General features: G+C 42.4%; 1 protein-coding gene across 12 annotated transcripts in view; it reads left to right on the top strand.

The window, feature by feature from the left end:
• The window catches only part of ERC1 (ELKS/RAB6-interacting/CAST family member 1), a 2,439,553-nt gene that overhangs the window by 97,356 nt on the left and 2,324,475 nt on the right, over positions 1-17,722 (top strand). For all 12 annotated transcript variants that reach the window (XM_086952855.1, XM_086952857.1, XM_086952853.1 and 9 more), the window contains exon 2: positions 6,415-7,226. In XM_086952855.1, the coding sequence (XP_086808981.1) occupies positions 6,558-7,226 (669 nt within the window). In that variant the 5' untranslated portion in view covers positions 6,415-6,557. The remainder of the gene's footprint in view (positions 1-6,414; positions 7,227-17,722) is intronic.

Consider the following 17,722-nt stretch of genomic DNA (forward strand, 5'->3'; position numbering starts at 1 on the left):
ACGAAAATCCATGTCATCCAAGTGTAAGATGGAGGAAAGAGATGCCAAAAGAACAGAGGAAATGGACTAATTTTTTGAACAGAATGAAACAATACAGAGCACATCAGAACAAGACAGGAGTGCATTATCAAAGAAAACTGATACACAGAGTAAATTAAGGCAATGGGAGAAACTGAGTAAAAAAGAGATAAACAAATGGTGGGAGGCTGCCACTTTGAAGAAGTATCTTGAGGTCCAAAGGATACCCAGAGGCTTGAGGATCTCCCTAATGCCTAGCCAACAAGATGCGAGCAATGAACTATTACAAGAATGGGGGGAATATGTACTTACCTCCTCTTTGGGATTAATGAAAATTTTGTTGAAACATATCGAAATCGCACTGATAAAAATAAAAGCAGAATTACAGGAACTTGAAAAAGAATTAGCAGCAATAGACATGAACCCGGAAATGATGAAACTAAAAGGGGATTTGGAAAAAAATGTTGACAAGCATGAAGATGTTGTTAAAGCAAGAAAACAATCCAAATTTCAGAGGGACAAGGAAGATTATGCGCAAGGGCACATATTTACATATGCAAAAAAGTTTGATATGTTCAAACATCAAGGTCAAGGCATGCAAAGGACACCAAGTTTAAGCAGTATAACATCCCTGACATCCACAGAAGCGAGTGAAAACGAAGCTGATCCGAGTGGGGCACAAACAAAACTGGATTTTTTTAGGAGACATGAGACTAATTCTTCAGCAGAGACAATGGGAACAAAATCCGGGTCAGTTTCAAGCTCAAAGGGGAAGAGGAAGGGGACGCATGTGGACCCCAAGGGTAACAGAACAAAAAATTCCAAAAAAGCAACAAGAAGAGGCCACAGGAGAAAGTCGCTCCGAGGATATTGGAACAAAGACCAGGAGTAAGCGCCAAAAGAATGCCAAATGAACCCATTGACCAAACAACAAGAGAATGAAGAATTGGTAATAATGAACCTATCATCCCGTGAAATAACAAAAGATGAGACTTCACTTTTGAAACATGGCATTAATTTCTGCCCAACCCAAACGATGGATATGGCACAGACCTGTGTGTATCTATATAAATATGTAAGAAAAATCAAATTGGCGAAGATTTTTCAAGAAAATCAAGAGATGGCTAACTTTACAAAAAGAAAACGAATGAAGAAGAACAAATGAATCCTATATTAACAACGGAGGACATGCTTGTAAACCTTGTCAACCTGGATGTAATGGATGAACAGGACATCTTAACTCAAACCACTGTATGTCCCCAGAAGGGTTCAGGTATGAGTGGCAAGAAACCACCTTCGCGCTTTTACCCACAACTGCCTCCAGGCAATAAAATTGATCTTTTTCAAGAAGCCGTGATACAGGATATCTATAGGATCAAGGGGTCCAAATTCAAGGATAATCTAAAGAAAGAAGAAAGGATGGCATTAAAAAATCTGATGGATGATTAATTAATAACAATAAAAACAGCCGATAAGGGCGAAAATATTGTTATTCCAAATACCACAAATTATGAATTAGAAACTCATCACCAACTGAGAAACAAAAAATATTACAGAAAGTTGGACACTAACCCAACACCAATATATAAAGAAAAATTAGATAAAAAGATTAACCAATGGATAATGACTAACTTGATTGATGAAGATGAGCAAAGATATTTAACTGTAAATCATCCTATAACAGCAACGGTGTATTTTTTGCTTAAAGTGCATAAAAGCCCAAAAAGACCACCAGGCCGTCCGATCATTTCGGCGAAGGGATCGTTGATGGAACCAGTGGCTAGTTACACTGACTTCTTTTTAATGCCCTTCGTGTTGAACCTAAGTTCTTATTTACAAGACACCACAGACCTTTTGAGACATTTGGAAGATCTCCCGTGGCAAACATCATATCGCCTCATAACAATGGATGTGACATCCCTTTACACTAACATAGACAACAACATAGGCCTACTTGCCTGCAGTTTTTTCCTTAAAGAACGAGACATACAATTCAAACTCCATAACCAAATGCTGACGGAGATGATAGACATGTGCCTCACACAGAATGTCTTTTTATTTGGAGAAGAAATGTATCAACAAGTGAAAGGCTGTGCGATGGGGTTTTCCTTTAGCCCAGGGTACGCATATCTCACTATTGGTTGGTGGGAAAAACAGATTGCTTGGCATCCCAACAATGATAGATTTGTGAATAAGATCACGAAGCGGCTGAGATACATCGATGATCTTTTAATCGTATGGGATGGTACAGAAGAAGAATTCGAAGAGTATTTTAAGATCCTAAACTCCACAGAAGCGAATTTCAAATTCACAAATTCAATAAGCAATGAAAGTCACCTTTCTGGATTCGGAAATCTACATCCTTAACAATAAAATAGAGACCACCCTACATAGCAAAAGCACTTCAACAAATGCCACCCTACACGCAAAAAGCTTTCACAAAACAGTGATTGACAACATTCCCTATGGGGAATTTCTAAGGCTCCGACGCATCTGCTCAAAGGAAGAAGAATGGAAAAATCCTAGCCAGGACACCTTCAGGTGTTTTAAACAACGAGGCTATAAAGAAAACATCATCAAAAAGGGATGGCACCGAGCAAATGACAAAAAACGAGAAGATATTCTGAAAACAAAAAATCGGATGTCGAAAGACTAACTAGTAAAAAAGGATCCTGTGAGGCTTATCTTGGATTATACTAAGGAATCCAAACAAATTGTTCAAATTTTAAGTAGAAATTGGAAACTGCTGCAACTTGATCCTACGGCAGGGAAAGTGATGGGTAAACACCCAAATATCACTTTCAGGCGTGATTACAATGTAAAGGATAAACTGATACACAGTCACCATCAGAAATTGGGCTGGAAAAAAGGAACGGAATGGCTAAAAACAAAAGGCTTTATCAAATGTCAAATGTGTAAAGTATGCCAAATTGCCAAAAACACAACTATGGCGATTTTGCCTAATAACAATACATGGCAGATAAAGTGGTTAATCACATGTAAAAGCCAGTATGTTGTATATGTGATTGAATGCCCTTGTGCATTGAAATATATCGGCAGCACAAAATGCGAGTTGAAAAAAATAATACTCGAACATATACGGGCAACTGTAAACTGTGACAGAAGCAACGCTGTTGCCAAACACATGGAGACAAACCATGGTGGAGATTGTTAAAAGTTAAAATGTTATGCTTTTAACACGATCCCCGCCAGTGAGAGAGGTGGGGATCGTGAAAGAAAATTAAGACAGAGCGAATCCAGGCAGATCTTACATTTTCGAACACTGAGCCTGTGGGGTCTGAACCAGAGTGAGGAATTGTATATACACCTCTGAAGAACATTATCAGAGACTTTTATTTTCTGGTTTGTGTTGTAATTTTCTGTTCTCAAAATTATACAATGATAGATACACTCTGGTTGAATAACGATGTCGTTACGACACAATGGTGGGGTAAATAGGAGTATCGTCTAAATGACATATTAGAAAAAACATTTTTTAGGTTTGTGGTTGGGTGTCTGGAAAAGAAAACTTGTTTTTAAACAACGCAGTGATCAATAACAAAAAATACAATAATGTAACCATACTGCCTCATGGCCCACTGGAGGGCCTCCAAACATATGAATATGAACGAAAATAGGTTCAGATAAATCCAAATCAATAGCCCTGGCATGAAATTGCTTAATTAGTTCAATTTAAAAAATGGAAAGGAAAGGTGGTATTTCTAACCTCCAGAAATTAGCAAAAAATGTTTTGCAGCCTGAATGTCATCAGGCGGACAGAGGGCAATATAATGTGATCAATGAAGAGACGGATAATAAGACCCTGTGGGGCGTCTGTTAATAAACTTGAGGCACAACAATGTAATGTTCAATTATTGGATCCAATAATAACTAAATTTGATATAGATCTACTTCTGATATGTTCAAATGCAAATAGAGACTTATCAGGTTTAAATCACCACAACCTAGGTTGATGAATTTGGTGACTAAATAAACATAACATTTCAAAATACAACATTGGTTAAAAATTAGATATATAGAAAACACACACACAAAAAATATAATAAAACACAAAATGACAAATAAAAAATAGGAAGTGCACAAATTTAAAATGGAAAATAAATAGCAAAAGGAGAATATGACATAAAATACAAGAGTTTTGTGTTGCGATGGAATGTATGATACTGTAAATGAGGTACACCCCTTTCCCCCCCCTTTTTTGTCTATCGTTTGTGTACATATATATCAATGAACTACGAGTCCCATAATCCTCCGTCACAAATGGCAATGATGACATCACTAGTCACATGATTGAATGTGGGGAGTTTCAAATGGTTGTTTCAAACAGAAAATGTAACTGTGAGCAAGTTAACAGGGGTTAACGAAACGCGTCGGTTTTTGTCCTTTGAGATGATCTGGAAGCTGCTTTGAAGCAATAAAGAAACGAGGAAAAGCAAACTCCTGTGAGTGCGTGATTAATTACCTTCTTCTTGAAAGAAAGTTCCTGGTGTGTGTGTGTGTGTGTGTGCATATATGTGTATATATATATATATATGTGTGTGTGTATATATATATATATATATATATATATATATATATATATGCTGTGGACTGTGTAGACTTTGTGCGATCAAAAGGGGAGGGGTGGGGCAGGAGGTAGTTTTTTTTATATTGTTTGTATGATTTTTTGTGTTACCTTGATCTCATCCAAAAAATTGATTGCCCTTATGTTTATATGGTTGATTATGCAGATATCTCTGGTGTGCAGAGCCCTGCGATACATGCGCAACTTGACAAATGAAATGTTAAAAAAAAAAAAAAAAAAAATCATACCACCCTGCTTTAAAAATGAAAGTACCTCCTCTTAATCGATGTTCAGAGCAAAAATATTTGTTTTAGTTTTTACTGTCGGGGCATTTTCTTTTCTTTTAAAAAAAATATTTTTTATTGGTTTTTTTTACACTTACAACATGTGACAAGTAACATGTAATCCTCATCGCATTTGTACATACAGGGGTGACAGCCCATGTGGCTTAGCTGCTGGTTGTACAGTTTACTCGTAGAGCACATAAGCGTCCCTGCATCTCTTCAATCCCACATAGAACGTATAACATATATTCATTGGCGATTTGTGCTAGGGGTAACCGTCAGGCTGGTCGGAATTAAACAAAATGTATGCATGACCAACCCCCTTGTCTAGCTGTCTACTCTGAAAGAAAAAGAAAGAAAAAAGAAAGAGGGGGGGGGGGAGAGAAGAGTTTAGGGGGGAAGGGGAGGTGGTGTCCTGCTCTAGTGGTTGGTGTGGAGGTGGGCCCTTTTGATTTTTTCTGGCTTGCTCTTTCATGGGGGCTCGTAAGGTACTAGGAACTTGTCCAAGGATGTCCACATAACCCTGTTGGGTTTTCTCCATGGTGTGTTTCGTAAGGCTGTGATGTCGGCTCCTCAGGTATGTCACCCAGTTGAGCCACCCCCTGAAGGAGTCTTTGGAGGTGTCTTTCCACTTGGTGAGTATTATCTTGACTGCTACCGTTAGCAGGAGATCTGTCATGTTGCGTGTCCATATCAGATGCCTAACCAGGACTACACGCCGGTCTGGCTCAGGATTGAAAAAGCCATACTATACTAAACAATATCAACCCAATAAGGCTTCTCTCCGCGAACAAACAGACACAAAAGAATAGCTATATATTTAAAAACACTACATACGCCCCTCTTAACCCCTTGCATTCTGATGACGGCCCCCAGCCTTCCTGCACTACTGTGCTCGTGTGCTGATGACGGCTGGGGGCCGTCATGACCACACCCGTGCTTGGAATGTCCAGCTCAAGAGCAGAATCGCAGCAGCATGGAAGGGGTTAAGGTAGATCAAAAACTGGAACACAGCGTTAAAAATTCTAACTGGCAATCACTGTGGGCAAATTCCAAGATAAAATATAGGGGGAGACCCCTAGCCATAGACTCTTGGAAAAGACTAGGGATCTCATACCCAGCCCAGTTGGAGGAAGGGGGAAGCCCCTACACCTTCAACATGCTAAAAGTACGACATAAACTACCAAATATAGAACTCTACAACTTCCTCAAAATCAGAACAGCCCTAAGCAAATCAAAAATAGCAAGACACAACCCCTCAATCATCCAGTATATGGAGAATCTGAACAGAGTGGGCCACCAGGTGTTCAACATATACAAACTACTCCGCCCCAGCTCCTCCTAGCTTAATGATAAAACAACCAGCTACTGGGTGTCTGAGCATTTTCTAACTAAAGTAATACTTCAGTTATGTATGTGGCTGCTTTCTCTGTTGTATTGGCAATTTTTAAAAGACTGATCAGTAGTTAGTAATACGCAATAATTTGTGCCACAATAAACATTTTCTCTTTGATTTCCCTTTTACAGGTAATATTGCCAAGAGAGAACAGCAAGATGGAATATTTGGGCTTTGTTTTGAACTGTCAAAAACCGTAAAGCTTGTGACCTGACTGAAACTGCAGAGGAGGAAAAGTTCATCTCGCCTTCAAACCTCTCACTACAGTTGCGACATGTACGGAAGTGCTCGATCAGTTGGTAAGGTGGAACCAAGCAGCCAGAGTCCAGGACGTTCACCAAGATTACCAAGATCGCCTCGGCTAGGCCACCGCCGAACCAATAGCACAGGTGGTAGTGCTGGAACTGGTGCAGGTGGTGGCAGTGGGAAAACCCTTTCTATGGAAAATATTCAGTCCTTAAATGCAGCTTACGCCACATCTGGCCCAATGTACCTTAGCGATCATGAAAACATTGGCGTGGAAACCCCAAAAAGCACCATGACCCTTGGACGCTCAGGTGGACGATTGCCCTATGGTGTCAGAATGACTGCCATGGGGAGCAGTCCCAATATTGCCAGTAGCAGTGTTGCTAGTGATACTATTGCATTTGGTGAGCATCATCTTCCTCCTGTGAGCATGGCATCCACTGTGCCACATTCTCTGCGTCAGGCAAGAGATAACACAATAATGGACCTGCAATCTCAGTTGAAGGAAGTGCTTCGAGAAAATGACTTTCTGCGCAGAGATGTGGAGGTTAAGGAGAGTAAGCTTAGCTCTTCCATGAATAGCATTAAAACCTTTTGGAGTCCGGAGCTGAAAAAGGAGCGAGCATTGCGCAAGGATGAAGCTTCCAAGATCACCATTTGGAAGGAGCAGTATCGAGTTGTTCAGGATGAGAATCAGGTGAGTGCCATAAGAAATGGATCTCTTCTAATACGGAAGTCCTGATTTAAATGGTTAGGCTCATGATAAATTACCTTAAGATGTGTTCTTTTATCTTCCCTTGAGCGGTGACTGGTTGCATTAAGGCTTTCTGAGTCATGGAGCTGTAATCTGAGTGCTAAAGGGCTCTGCTATACATCGTCACACTGATTTTATTCATGATTTGGTTAATCACAAGGTTTCTCAAAACCATTCTTTACCAGCTGTTTTGAAACTGTGGGATTTAAATGTCCGTTTACTGGTTAAATTGGCAAATCGGGTTTTCCTGTGAGCAGCAGCAACCGTTTGAGTTCCAGTAGGTAAACGTGTGTCGATTATCTGTAATGAATACTTTGCATGACATAAATAAATCCTATCCGGGCATATCTACTGCTGCACAATGTTGCCTTGTGTTACAGCCCAGATGAGTCAGCAGTAACAGACCGTTTTGATGATTATAACTTAATCAGGTCACTCCTAAAATGTGTTATGTGTTTTATAGTCAGTGTCATTTATTTCGCCCCTTTGCATTATCATTGCTGTATCAGTATGTTATAACATGTTGCATTTCTAATGCTAGTTTGCTCCATAAGTATTATTTTACTGTGCATTTTCGTATTTGGAGTTTTTTACAATTGATGCGTAGCCAGGCAAGTTGTGTTCTTGCTTACTTTTACTTCTGTGTTCAAAATCTTTTATGTCTTTTGCTTTGACTCCCTGAGTCAATCAGTGGTATTGTTTTTTTGTTGTTTGATTAAAATATATCAACTTATCCTTGAACCTGATTACAACCTTATTAACTAGGTATGGCTATGCCTCCTAGTGTGTATGGATTTGAGAGTTGAGGTGATGCACTGCCAATTTACCTATGTATTCAGTGTATTCAATGTTTATGCTATCTGAAGTTAAGGGTGCATACCCACTACCTGCTGTGACCCCACAGGAAATGGATACAAAGAAAATGAGCAGGAAAAGAAGCCTGCGTGGGTATCAAACCCTAAAGCCTTTGACAAAATATAGGAAAACACCTTCTCTGTTTATTCGTATTTTTTACAATAATAACACATGAAATTTCTTGATCTGAAATTGCATTAATTATACAATATATGCATTGTACTGCATTAACACATTTTTTTTAACATAAAATATATATCAATTCGTGTGGATTTAGTCTCCGCTAATTTGCAATAGATTTACAAAAGCAATACACAATAAACCATTAACAGAATATATTTTCAAACAAGAATTCTGGTTTAAGCAGATCTAGGAAAATGACCCAATGCATTTCGGGACCCCTTCTTCAGGGGTATAAATGAAATCAAATAAACAATACACTGTTGTATTTTATGCGTACTGAGGAGGTAATCTTATCAACGTTGTTAGTGCCACATAGAACTAAAACTATAGTTCAAATAGTGATAATATGCGCAAATACCATAAATATTGTAAGTCTAACATGCTGGTGATAACATGCTCTGTTGTTAAAAAATTGTATCCTTAGATTTCTGGGTGGATGATGAATTTCCAATGTTAAGACTGTCGGTCCATTAAGCAAATCTGAGTTTTAAAATCTGTGTTGGGGTAGTGAAATCCCCGTGCTCCCCAAGAAACAATCTGTGAAAGTGTGACTGAAGATGTGTAGCATGCAGTAAGCACGTGTATAAAATCATGATTCTTGAAAAAATCCCGGTGAAGATGGATATTACAAAAAGTACCTGCTAATGTGTGACAAAAAACGCTATCCTTGAGCTACAATGTCACATGTAGTGACTCAGTATATGAAAATCTGGGGAAAGAATTGTCGAATGTTGTTGAATACCGATAACTAAAAAGTGATTGCTCTGCTATTAAGACCAAAGGATGCTTACCGCTTGAAATTGTGCTTGTGTGATGCCAAGATATTCAGAAAGGGTCGCACCCTGAAGTTAAACATGTTTCTTTAGAAGAACCAGTGCAATTATGTAAAAGCGGAAAAGAAAACTGGTACTGGACCGGTTCTTACCTTTACAGTAATGTAGATTGTGGCGGATACCAATGTGTGTGCTGGTGTCGCTGTGAAAGAACGCTATACTTCTCAGTTTCACGTTATAGCGTTCTTTCACAGTCCACTTTTTATGTTCACCTTTGATACTTCGTCTTCACTATTCCGTCACCAGTTTTCACCTTCAGCAGTCCTTTTTAGGTTTCGCCTGTCGAAAGCTGCTCAGCAGCGTTTCGCACAGGCGAAATCTTTTGTTTACAAGTATGTGGGCTTTGTCCCGCCTCTGTCTTCCATTGGCTAGCTCCATAAATGGAGGCTAGCCATTGGAAGAGAGAGGCGTCTGTCATTCTGCGAGGCGACTCGTGGGCGTTCCTGCGATTTTGATTTTTTTTTTCTCATCCAGCCCCTTTTAGCACGTCATTGCGGCGGTGGACGGTGTTTTTTTTTTTTTTTTTAATACGTTTGTTTTGGTCATTTCTTTTAAGATGGCGCCCGGTGGAGAGGGATTTCAGCCCCTGTCCCGCTCCCCGTCCACCCATGCGAAGAGCCCGGGATGCACCGTTGACCACATGACGTCGTAAACATAGTTCGCATTGTCTTCAAATGAAATGTGAAATGTGACCAAAAAGCGAGTGGGGTTCGACAAGCTGGCGCAGGTTATACCCAGGACTATCCGGACCGTCTCTGCGCCTGCCTTGAGCATACTCTCCACTTCTGCTGTCTAATGGCGCCAGCACTCGCCTTGGTGGTCAGCAGCCCAGCAAGTGTTATACGTTTGCGGGGGTTGCTGGAGTTACGGGAGTTGCAGGAGCTGGGTGTGGTCGGGGGGACCAAGTCCCTTTCTGATATTCTGTGTCCCCACCCCCGCTCCCGGGTCGACTCTCTGCTCTCTTCTCGTACCGCTGCAGCACAAGGCACAACGCCGGGACCGCTGTGCTGCGGCTGGCGCTGACCTGATCTGACACAATCTCAATGAAGAAGAGCGGGGTTCCGTGGGGACTGCGGGGGCTGCTCGAGGTCCTTGTTAGTGCCTTAGTAGTGCAGGCTCTCCCACCCGCTCTCGCTATGCTCCACTCAAACAGCAGCTGCACCTACGGCGTCCGGTGTCCAACCTCTCTGGCTCTCAATAGGAGTCCATTGTCTTCAAAGTCTGGCTCGCGCTCTACCAGCAGTCAGGACAGAGCCCGTGCTATGCTAGCGGCCAGGAAGAAACCCTACTGCACCGCCGCGTGAGCAGCTGCCTGTGCCCGCACAGACCGAGCGCCCACTGCACTGTCCGTGGCCCTTTTTCACCCTCCAAGCAGCCAGAGCACCTTCACATCCGAACACTCCTTTCGCCCGTTGTCCGTGCCTTCTCCCTCCCGCCCGCCCACTGTCTGTGTCTCCTCCCTCCCGCCCACTGTCCGTGGCCCTTTCTCACCCGCCCTATCCCCAACCCCAGCCAGAGCACCTTCACATCCGAACGCTGCCTTATCTGGGTTTAAAATGCGGCAGGACAGCGGCCAGCGGCCTTTGTCACGGAAATCAGCCCTAATGTTAACAAATGTAGAAGCGGTTACACCAGACCCGGTAGATGGAGGGAACAGCAATATATTGAATGCTCCTTTCCGTATTAAATCTACATCAGAACACACAGAATAATCCTGTGAAATCCTCCCCATTGTTTTCCTTGCCACACTCCGCTGGCTTGGTTTTGCATGTTTTTCCAGACGCTATTCTGCAGTAGCTGTGTCTGCCTGTCAAGTGCAGGACAAGTGACTGCGTCGCACTTGGAACGATGGACAGACCGATGAATGCACTAGGCCTGCGTGTGCAGCCGCAGCCCACACTCGGTGCTTGACACTGGAAAATAAGTGCAGGCACTCTGTACCAGAGTACCTGCTGTTTCTGACAAATGCCGGTACTCTCCAATTAAACGTATGACGTCACTCTTGAGAAGTGCAGGTACTCCCCCTCAATATAAAAAAAATAGCGCCGAAAGCACTGCCCACAGTGATCTATAGACAGATGAAGATACTAATGTATAAGGCGTGCCTGCACGGTGGCACCCAGGCCGTGTGAGCACGATCATTTGTTATTGTAGGAGGCCGGTGGAGCTAATGTTTTTATCACCATGCAATAACTATCGTAACTACGAGAACACAATGGCTGTGACATAGCCTACTCTGCACTTCGAGTAGGTCAAGACCGGGACAGAAGGTCGACTTGAGAGCAGGCGCTCCACAGCTAATAGGAGATCAGCTGGCACTGGCCCTTTCGTAGAGCAAAACACACAAGTCTTGGTTAGGGTTCGTGCTTCCAACCACAGTTCATCAGTCTCTTGTCTGTCCGAGTCCAGCTTCAGGGGGCCTGTGTTTCAGTTTTACTGGCAGGCAGCATGAGTTTGCATGTGTCTAATCTCTGATTTCAATCTGAAACACCATCAGATATAGCTTCTATGACTGGTGGGCGTCGATATCCTTTCTGATTCCCTCCCACCCACAGTGTAATAGTCTGACGCATGATGAAAACTGCATGATCAGTTCAAAACTTTCAAAAGGTCAAATTAGTAACACTCAGCAAATTAGGCTGCTCTGAAATAGGCCATTTACATTGACGTTTTTGCAGTGCTCCATTGCCATTCATATGGTCTCGAAGCGCTATCGTGCTCGCAGTGTGTGGGGGGGGGCTCGCAGTGTGTGTGGGGGGCTCGCAGTGTGTGGGGGGCTCGCAGTGTGTGGGGGGGCTCTGTGTGGGTGTGTGGGGGGCTCTGTGTGGGGCGGCTCTGTGGGTGTGTGTGTGTGGGGGGCTCCGTGTGTGTGTGGGGAGGGCTCTGTGTGGGGGGCTCTCTGTGGGTTTGCGGCATTTGCGAGAGATTAAGCTATTGGCATTGTAAATGACAATGCCATTTATTTATCTGTTTTCAAAACCAACACATAAATAAAAATGTCATTTACAAGGCAATAGCTCTAACTTTTGCAAAGGCGAAACCGTTGCATTGTAAATGCTTGTTTTCATCGTGAAACTCCTGCGGCGTTTCTGCCTGTTTCACCGCATTAGAGTGGGGCTGCATTTTGAGAGCGCTTATTATCCCGAGTTGGGTGAGTTTACAGCAATTTTTATTACGATTCCATACTCTAGTTGCGGCCAGTATATTTCCCCAATACTCCACGTCGTGTATTACATTACATTAGGTTCTTCAAAAGGAACATGTTTTTTAACTTCAGGGTGCGACCCTTTCTGAATATCTCGGCATCAAGCACAATTTCAAGTGGTAAGCGTCCTTTGGTCTTAATAGCAGAGCAATCACTTTTTAGTTATCGGTATTCAACAACATTCGACAATTATTTCCCCAGATTTTCATATACTGAGTCACTACATGTGACATTGTAGCTCCAGGATAGCGTTTTTTGTCACACAATAGCAGGTACCTTTTGTAATATCCATCTTCAGGTTTTTTTCAAGAATCATGACTTTATGCACGTGCTTACTGCATGCTACATATCTTCAGCCACACTTTCACGGATTGTTTCTTGGGGAGCACGGGGATTTCACTACCCCAACACACAGATTTGAAAACTCAGATTTGCTTAATGGACCGACAGTCTTAACATTGGAAATTCATTTATCACCATCCACCCAGAAATCTTCGGATACAATTTTTTAACAGAGCATGTTATCACCTGCATGTTAGTCTTACAATATTTATAGTATTTGCGCATATTATCACGATTTGAACTATAGTTTTAGTTCTATGTGGCACTAACAACGTTGATGAGATTACCTCCTCAGTATGCATAAAATACAACAGTGTATTGTTTATTTGATTTCAGATATACCCCTGAAGAAGGGACCATGGGGTCCCGAAATGCATTGGGTCATTAAACCAGAATTCTTGTTTGAAAATATATTCTGTTAATGGTTTATTGTGTGTTGCTTTTGTAAATCTATTGCAAATTAGTGGAGACTAAATCCACCCGAATTGATATATATTTCATGTAAAAATAAAATTTGTTAATGCAGTACGATGCATATATTGTATAATCAATACAATTTCAGATCAACTAATTTCATGTATTATTGTAAAAAATCTGAATGAAGAGAGAAGGTGTTTTCCTATACTTTGGCAAAGGCTTTAGGCACAGTGCTACCCACTCAGGCTTAATTTCCTGCTCATTTTCTTTATGCCTCCGAGTGCCAGTCTTGGATGTTCTTTGACACCACAGATGATTGTCTGCCAGTTTCTTTATTTTAACCTGCTAAGAAATTATTTGATACAGACTGAAACTCTCCATATATAAACACTATAGCAGATTCATTAAATAAGAACCCACTCATTTCACTCTGTAATGCTAATGATACTGCAGACCCCAGATATGGCAACGGCCACCTCTACTCATACTGACCTGTTTTTATGTCAAGTGTCGCATTGTTGTCTCAGAGTTTTATGTCATCGAAGAGTAATATATTAGACTAAAATAGGCCTTGTTCATAGACCACTACCACTTCAAAAGAATTGGATACAGCCTACTTCACTCCAAATTTTCTGTGCAATCGTCTAAGTAAATACATTTTGAACAGCTTCCCCAGGCAAAAGAAAAGGGTTTGCACTTTATCCTCCCTGTGTCCCGGACAATGTTGCCAGTTGATAAACGATACGAGGAATCTTCTTCGCTTTAGAGTGATAAATGGTGCAACAGTGTTCCCCCTCTCTCTGCCGATAGTGACACGTATGCAAAGTCTCTTTCTATAGAAGCCGGACACATTCAGTTTTGGCTCTCTGATGGAAACATACATAAGTAGTGATGGCATTCTTTTAAAAAAAAAATTATAACCTTTATTTTAAGATTTTCAAGTACATAAACCATTGGTGCGCACACAGTAGTGTGCAGAGGCGATACATAGGCATGTAAAACAATAACAACGCTGCACGACATCGGTCCCTCCCTTCCCCCCCACCTCCATAGTCTGGGACAAGAACTGAGACATTACTCCCCAACCTCCCCAACCTCCCCATCAGTACCCACTGAATTATCCCCTAAAGTGGTGCTCTGTGTACCCGTATGGGAGTCCCCGGACAATAAATCATGATATAGCTTCCTCCAGAGCATTAAGTCGTCCGCAAGCTTTTCATTCCTGCAACAGTTCTTCAGGTGCACCTCCTCCGCTAAGACCCACTCACGCACATCCCGCATCCATGCCGACAACTGCGGAGGGCGTGTCCCCCATCCATACTATTGCAATTCTACGCCCTGCCAGCACCAGCAATAGTTGCTGTAGTCTATACCCTATTTTAGTTTTGTTTTTCTTTTCCTTATCAGCCCCAGGAGACAATGTTTTGGTGTTAATTGAACTCTACTATTCACATGGCCCCTTATCAGCTCCACTACCTCAGGCCAGAAGCAGGGCTCTCCCAAGCCAAGTGCAAGAAATTAGCCCCAGTTTTATGACACCTGGGACATGCATTAGACCTGCCCTGAGCCATGTGATTTATTCTTGCCGGGGTAATGTATGTACGGTGGATGTAATTATAATGTATTAAGTGAATCCGGGCGTTACAAGAGATGGTGTGCGTGAGCGCACCTACCACCTTCCAATCCTTTTCTTCCAGTGGCTCCACCAGATCTGCATTTCATGCGGCATAAGCGACAGGAGGGGGAACCCCGGCGTCCGCCCTCCTAGCACTTTACACCAGAGATATAATACACTTGCCTGCACCACATGTAAGTGTATCTAATGTCTGTGTGAGATGCGGTATCAGGGGATACGTGGGGCATATCTCTTTGAATATGTTAGCTTGGGCAGCATATTGTTTATATTCACCTTGCCCCAATCTGAAGTCTCCCCTCCTGCCATGCCCTAAATGACATGTTGACCATCAGTTTCCGGAATGACGCCAACTCCCAGTGGTAATTCTCTGTGAAACGGAGCATGCTTGAGGATTAGCTCCGATAACAAATGCCAAACAAACACGATCTGTCTAACATACGGTGCAGCTTCAGAGGCCCCAGTGCCCTACATGAGTAGGGCCGGTAGTTCAGTGGCTGGTGCGCTATCAAAGAGTAGCCGTTTCTCCCATTTGTCCTCCTCCACAAACCACTTGGCAGCTTACTGCAATTGAGCGGCATAATAGTATAGTTCCATTCTAGGCGCCTCTAGCCCACCCCCCTCATACATGTGTTAACGTATATTTTTTAAGTAGTCCTCAAAATGCCTTGCCACGTGGGTCTAAGATGACCAGATATTGGTCATATATCTCCATAAGATATAATTGCATGCAATTAAGGTAAATTTAAGTAATTTACTTTAGTAGGTAGGTTGAAAACCTGGCATGGTTCCGCCAGCATGAATCACTAAATAAAAAGTTATTTTTATGCCTTCCTCTGAGATCAAGAGCAGACACACTGCTTAACTACAGCTACGTGTCCCCACTGTGCATTGCCAAGCCCTTTGAGGTAGTCCCAATCATTAGCAAGGCCTTTTTCTTATCCTCCAGCCAGTTGTGTTCGAGTTTTCGGTTTGCTGCATTAACCACATCCCATTGGCTGATCCAAAGCACTTTTCCTTTCAAAATGGCTAAGTCATGTTATGTGGCGTTGTTGTTGACACACATTTTCGCCGCTTCTGTCCACACCAGCTAATGAATAAATGCATCCCTTGATCTTCCGAGGTGGCCAATGCAGACCTATGGATATTGCGGCGAGGTAGCTCAGTGGGTTTAAGGCACTGCTGCAGCGACATATGCAGAACAATGACGTCCTCCCAGTGAGGACATAATTAGTAATCCTTGCGTTTAGAAATATCTTTCATTCAAACACTAAATGCCAATGTGAAGTTCGACATTGGCTTAGGAAACAGTGGATTTCTAGACATCTAAATTGTTATTGGTGAAGTAAAACTAGTGTTAAACTTTGGCATGGAGCAATTGTATACGTGTGAGCAGTCTGCTCGGGCTCAATTGATCAGACACTCAAGCTGCTTCCTGGCACAAAGCGCTCAGGTTCTCTTTGCAGAAAGCGGCAGCCTGGGGCAGAGGCCGGTCTGTTTAAAGAGCGGCGGTAGCCGCTGGCCGCGCATCTTTATCTACAGCAGGCATTTCTAGGCTCCAGGGAAAAGGTTGGGCAGGAAGGAAGTGCTTGTAGTTATACAGCAATCTCTGGGGAGGGTGGGGAGTAAAACGACCTCCGCTGTAGGTTTGAGCCCCATCTGAACTTGCACGACTTTTTATTTATTTAATTGAACGTAGAAGGGAACTATTTTAAGCCACCAGCCTGTTATTTCATATTTCCAGGCCATAGATTCAGGTAAATGACTGTTAACTGGCGTTAAAACTCAAACACAGAAGAGACCTCTGGCACGATCGATATCTCGATCAATTCATCTTCAGATGGGTATATGGAGTAACTCACAGCAGGCCCGCTGCCTTCCGAAGCCCTGGGCATCCAAGACAGCTTGGCAGCAGATCTAATGTATCTGAGGGGAGATGATTTCTTACATTTCTTAGTTAACAAGTAAAGCGATCGCGAAACCGAAAGCAATCGCTTTTGAAAGTAGAGGAAGCCGCAGATGATGCGCGCGCGCGCCCCACAGCCAGCCATATGGTTTCAATTATCGCGTCCGGGTCTGGGCACGATAATTGAAACCACATGGGCTTTGTTTGGTGTGCGTAACAGACACCAATAGGCCGTGGGCGGAGCAATACGCCCGCATTTGGCCTATTGCGTTCTCTGTTTTAAAAAAACACGCACTCCAAGCCCAATAAAAGAAGACCAAAATAAAAATACACGCACAAGCTTGTACAATTCCAGGGTCCATTTCGGAACCCCGGACAAAAGGACTCTCGCCTGCGCGCGCAGTGCTGCGCTCTGCATCGCATGGCGCGATCTCTAAAAATTAATTGGCAGCATTGTCCAGAAAAGGTTTTTATCAGATTTCTGAAAAAAAGAAATGTTTACAGTTTTATTTTAAGTATTTAGTTGTTCTGGATATGATCCAGGTCCTCTGACCCACATTAAATCTTTAATCCTCCTTCCTCCTCCATGCTATGGGTCTTGATAGTAGTCTCTTCCCTCCTTGAAGCATCAGTAGCCTATTCACCAACATAGCAAGAAAACCCTTGTTTATGAAGTTAATGCACATTTGCAGGCCATTAATAGAGACGTGCTGGATTGCTCAATCCGTAAGAGGACAGTGGTTTTTCCCTGTTTCTCCGCCATCATACCTTAAAGGAAAAATAGTAACTTTTGAAGGCTGATTCAGGAAAAGGCCATGATTGGATTTTTGAAAAGGAAGTGCTGACTTCAAAAGAGCAGAAGGTTGTCAGTCATTTTCTTGATTTTAAAGTTCCTGTTGTTCATGTACTGTGGGAGTAGAGCTGCAGCAATCATCTAAAATCTGAGGATCTTTCATAGCTATGTTTATGAAATAAGTGTTCCTCCAGGCCTATAGTCTCACTCCTTTGTTTTTATAGCTGTTGTAATAAGTTAGGGGATCATATGGAAGGTAGTTCGTCAAAATA

This window comes from Lissotriton vulgaris, chromosome 1_2 (genome assembly GCF_964263255.1).
Source record: "Lissotriton vulgaris chromosome 1_2, aLisVul1.2, whole genome shotgun sequence".
Taxonomy (NCBI): Eukaryota; Metazoa; Chordata; class Amphibia; order Caudata; family Salamandridae; genus Lissotriton; species Lissotriton vulgaris.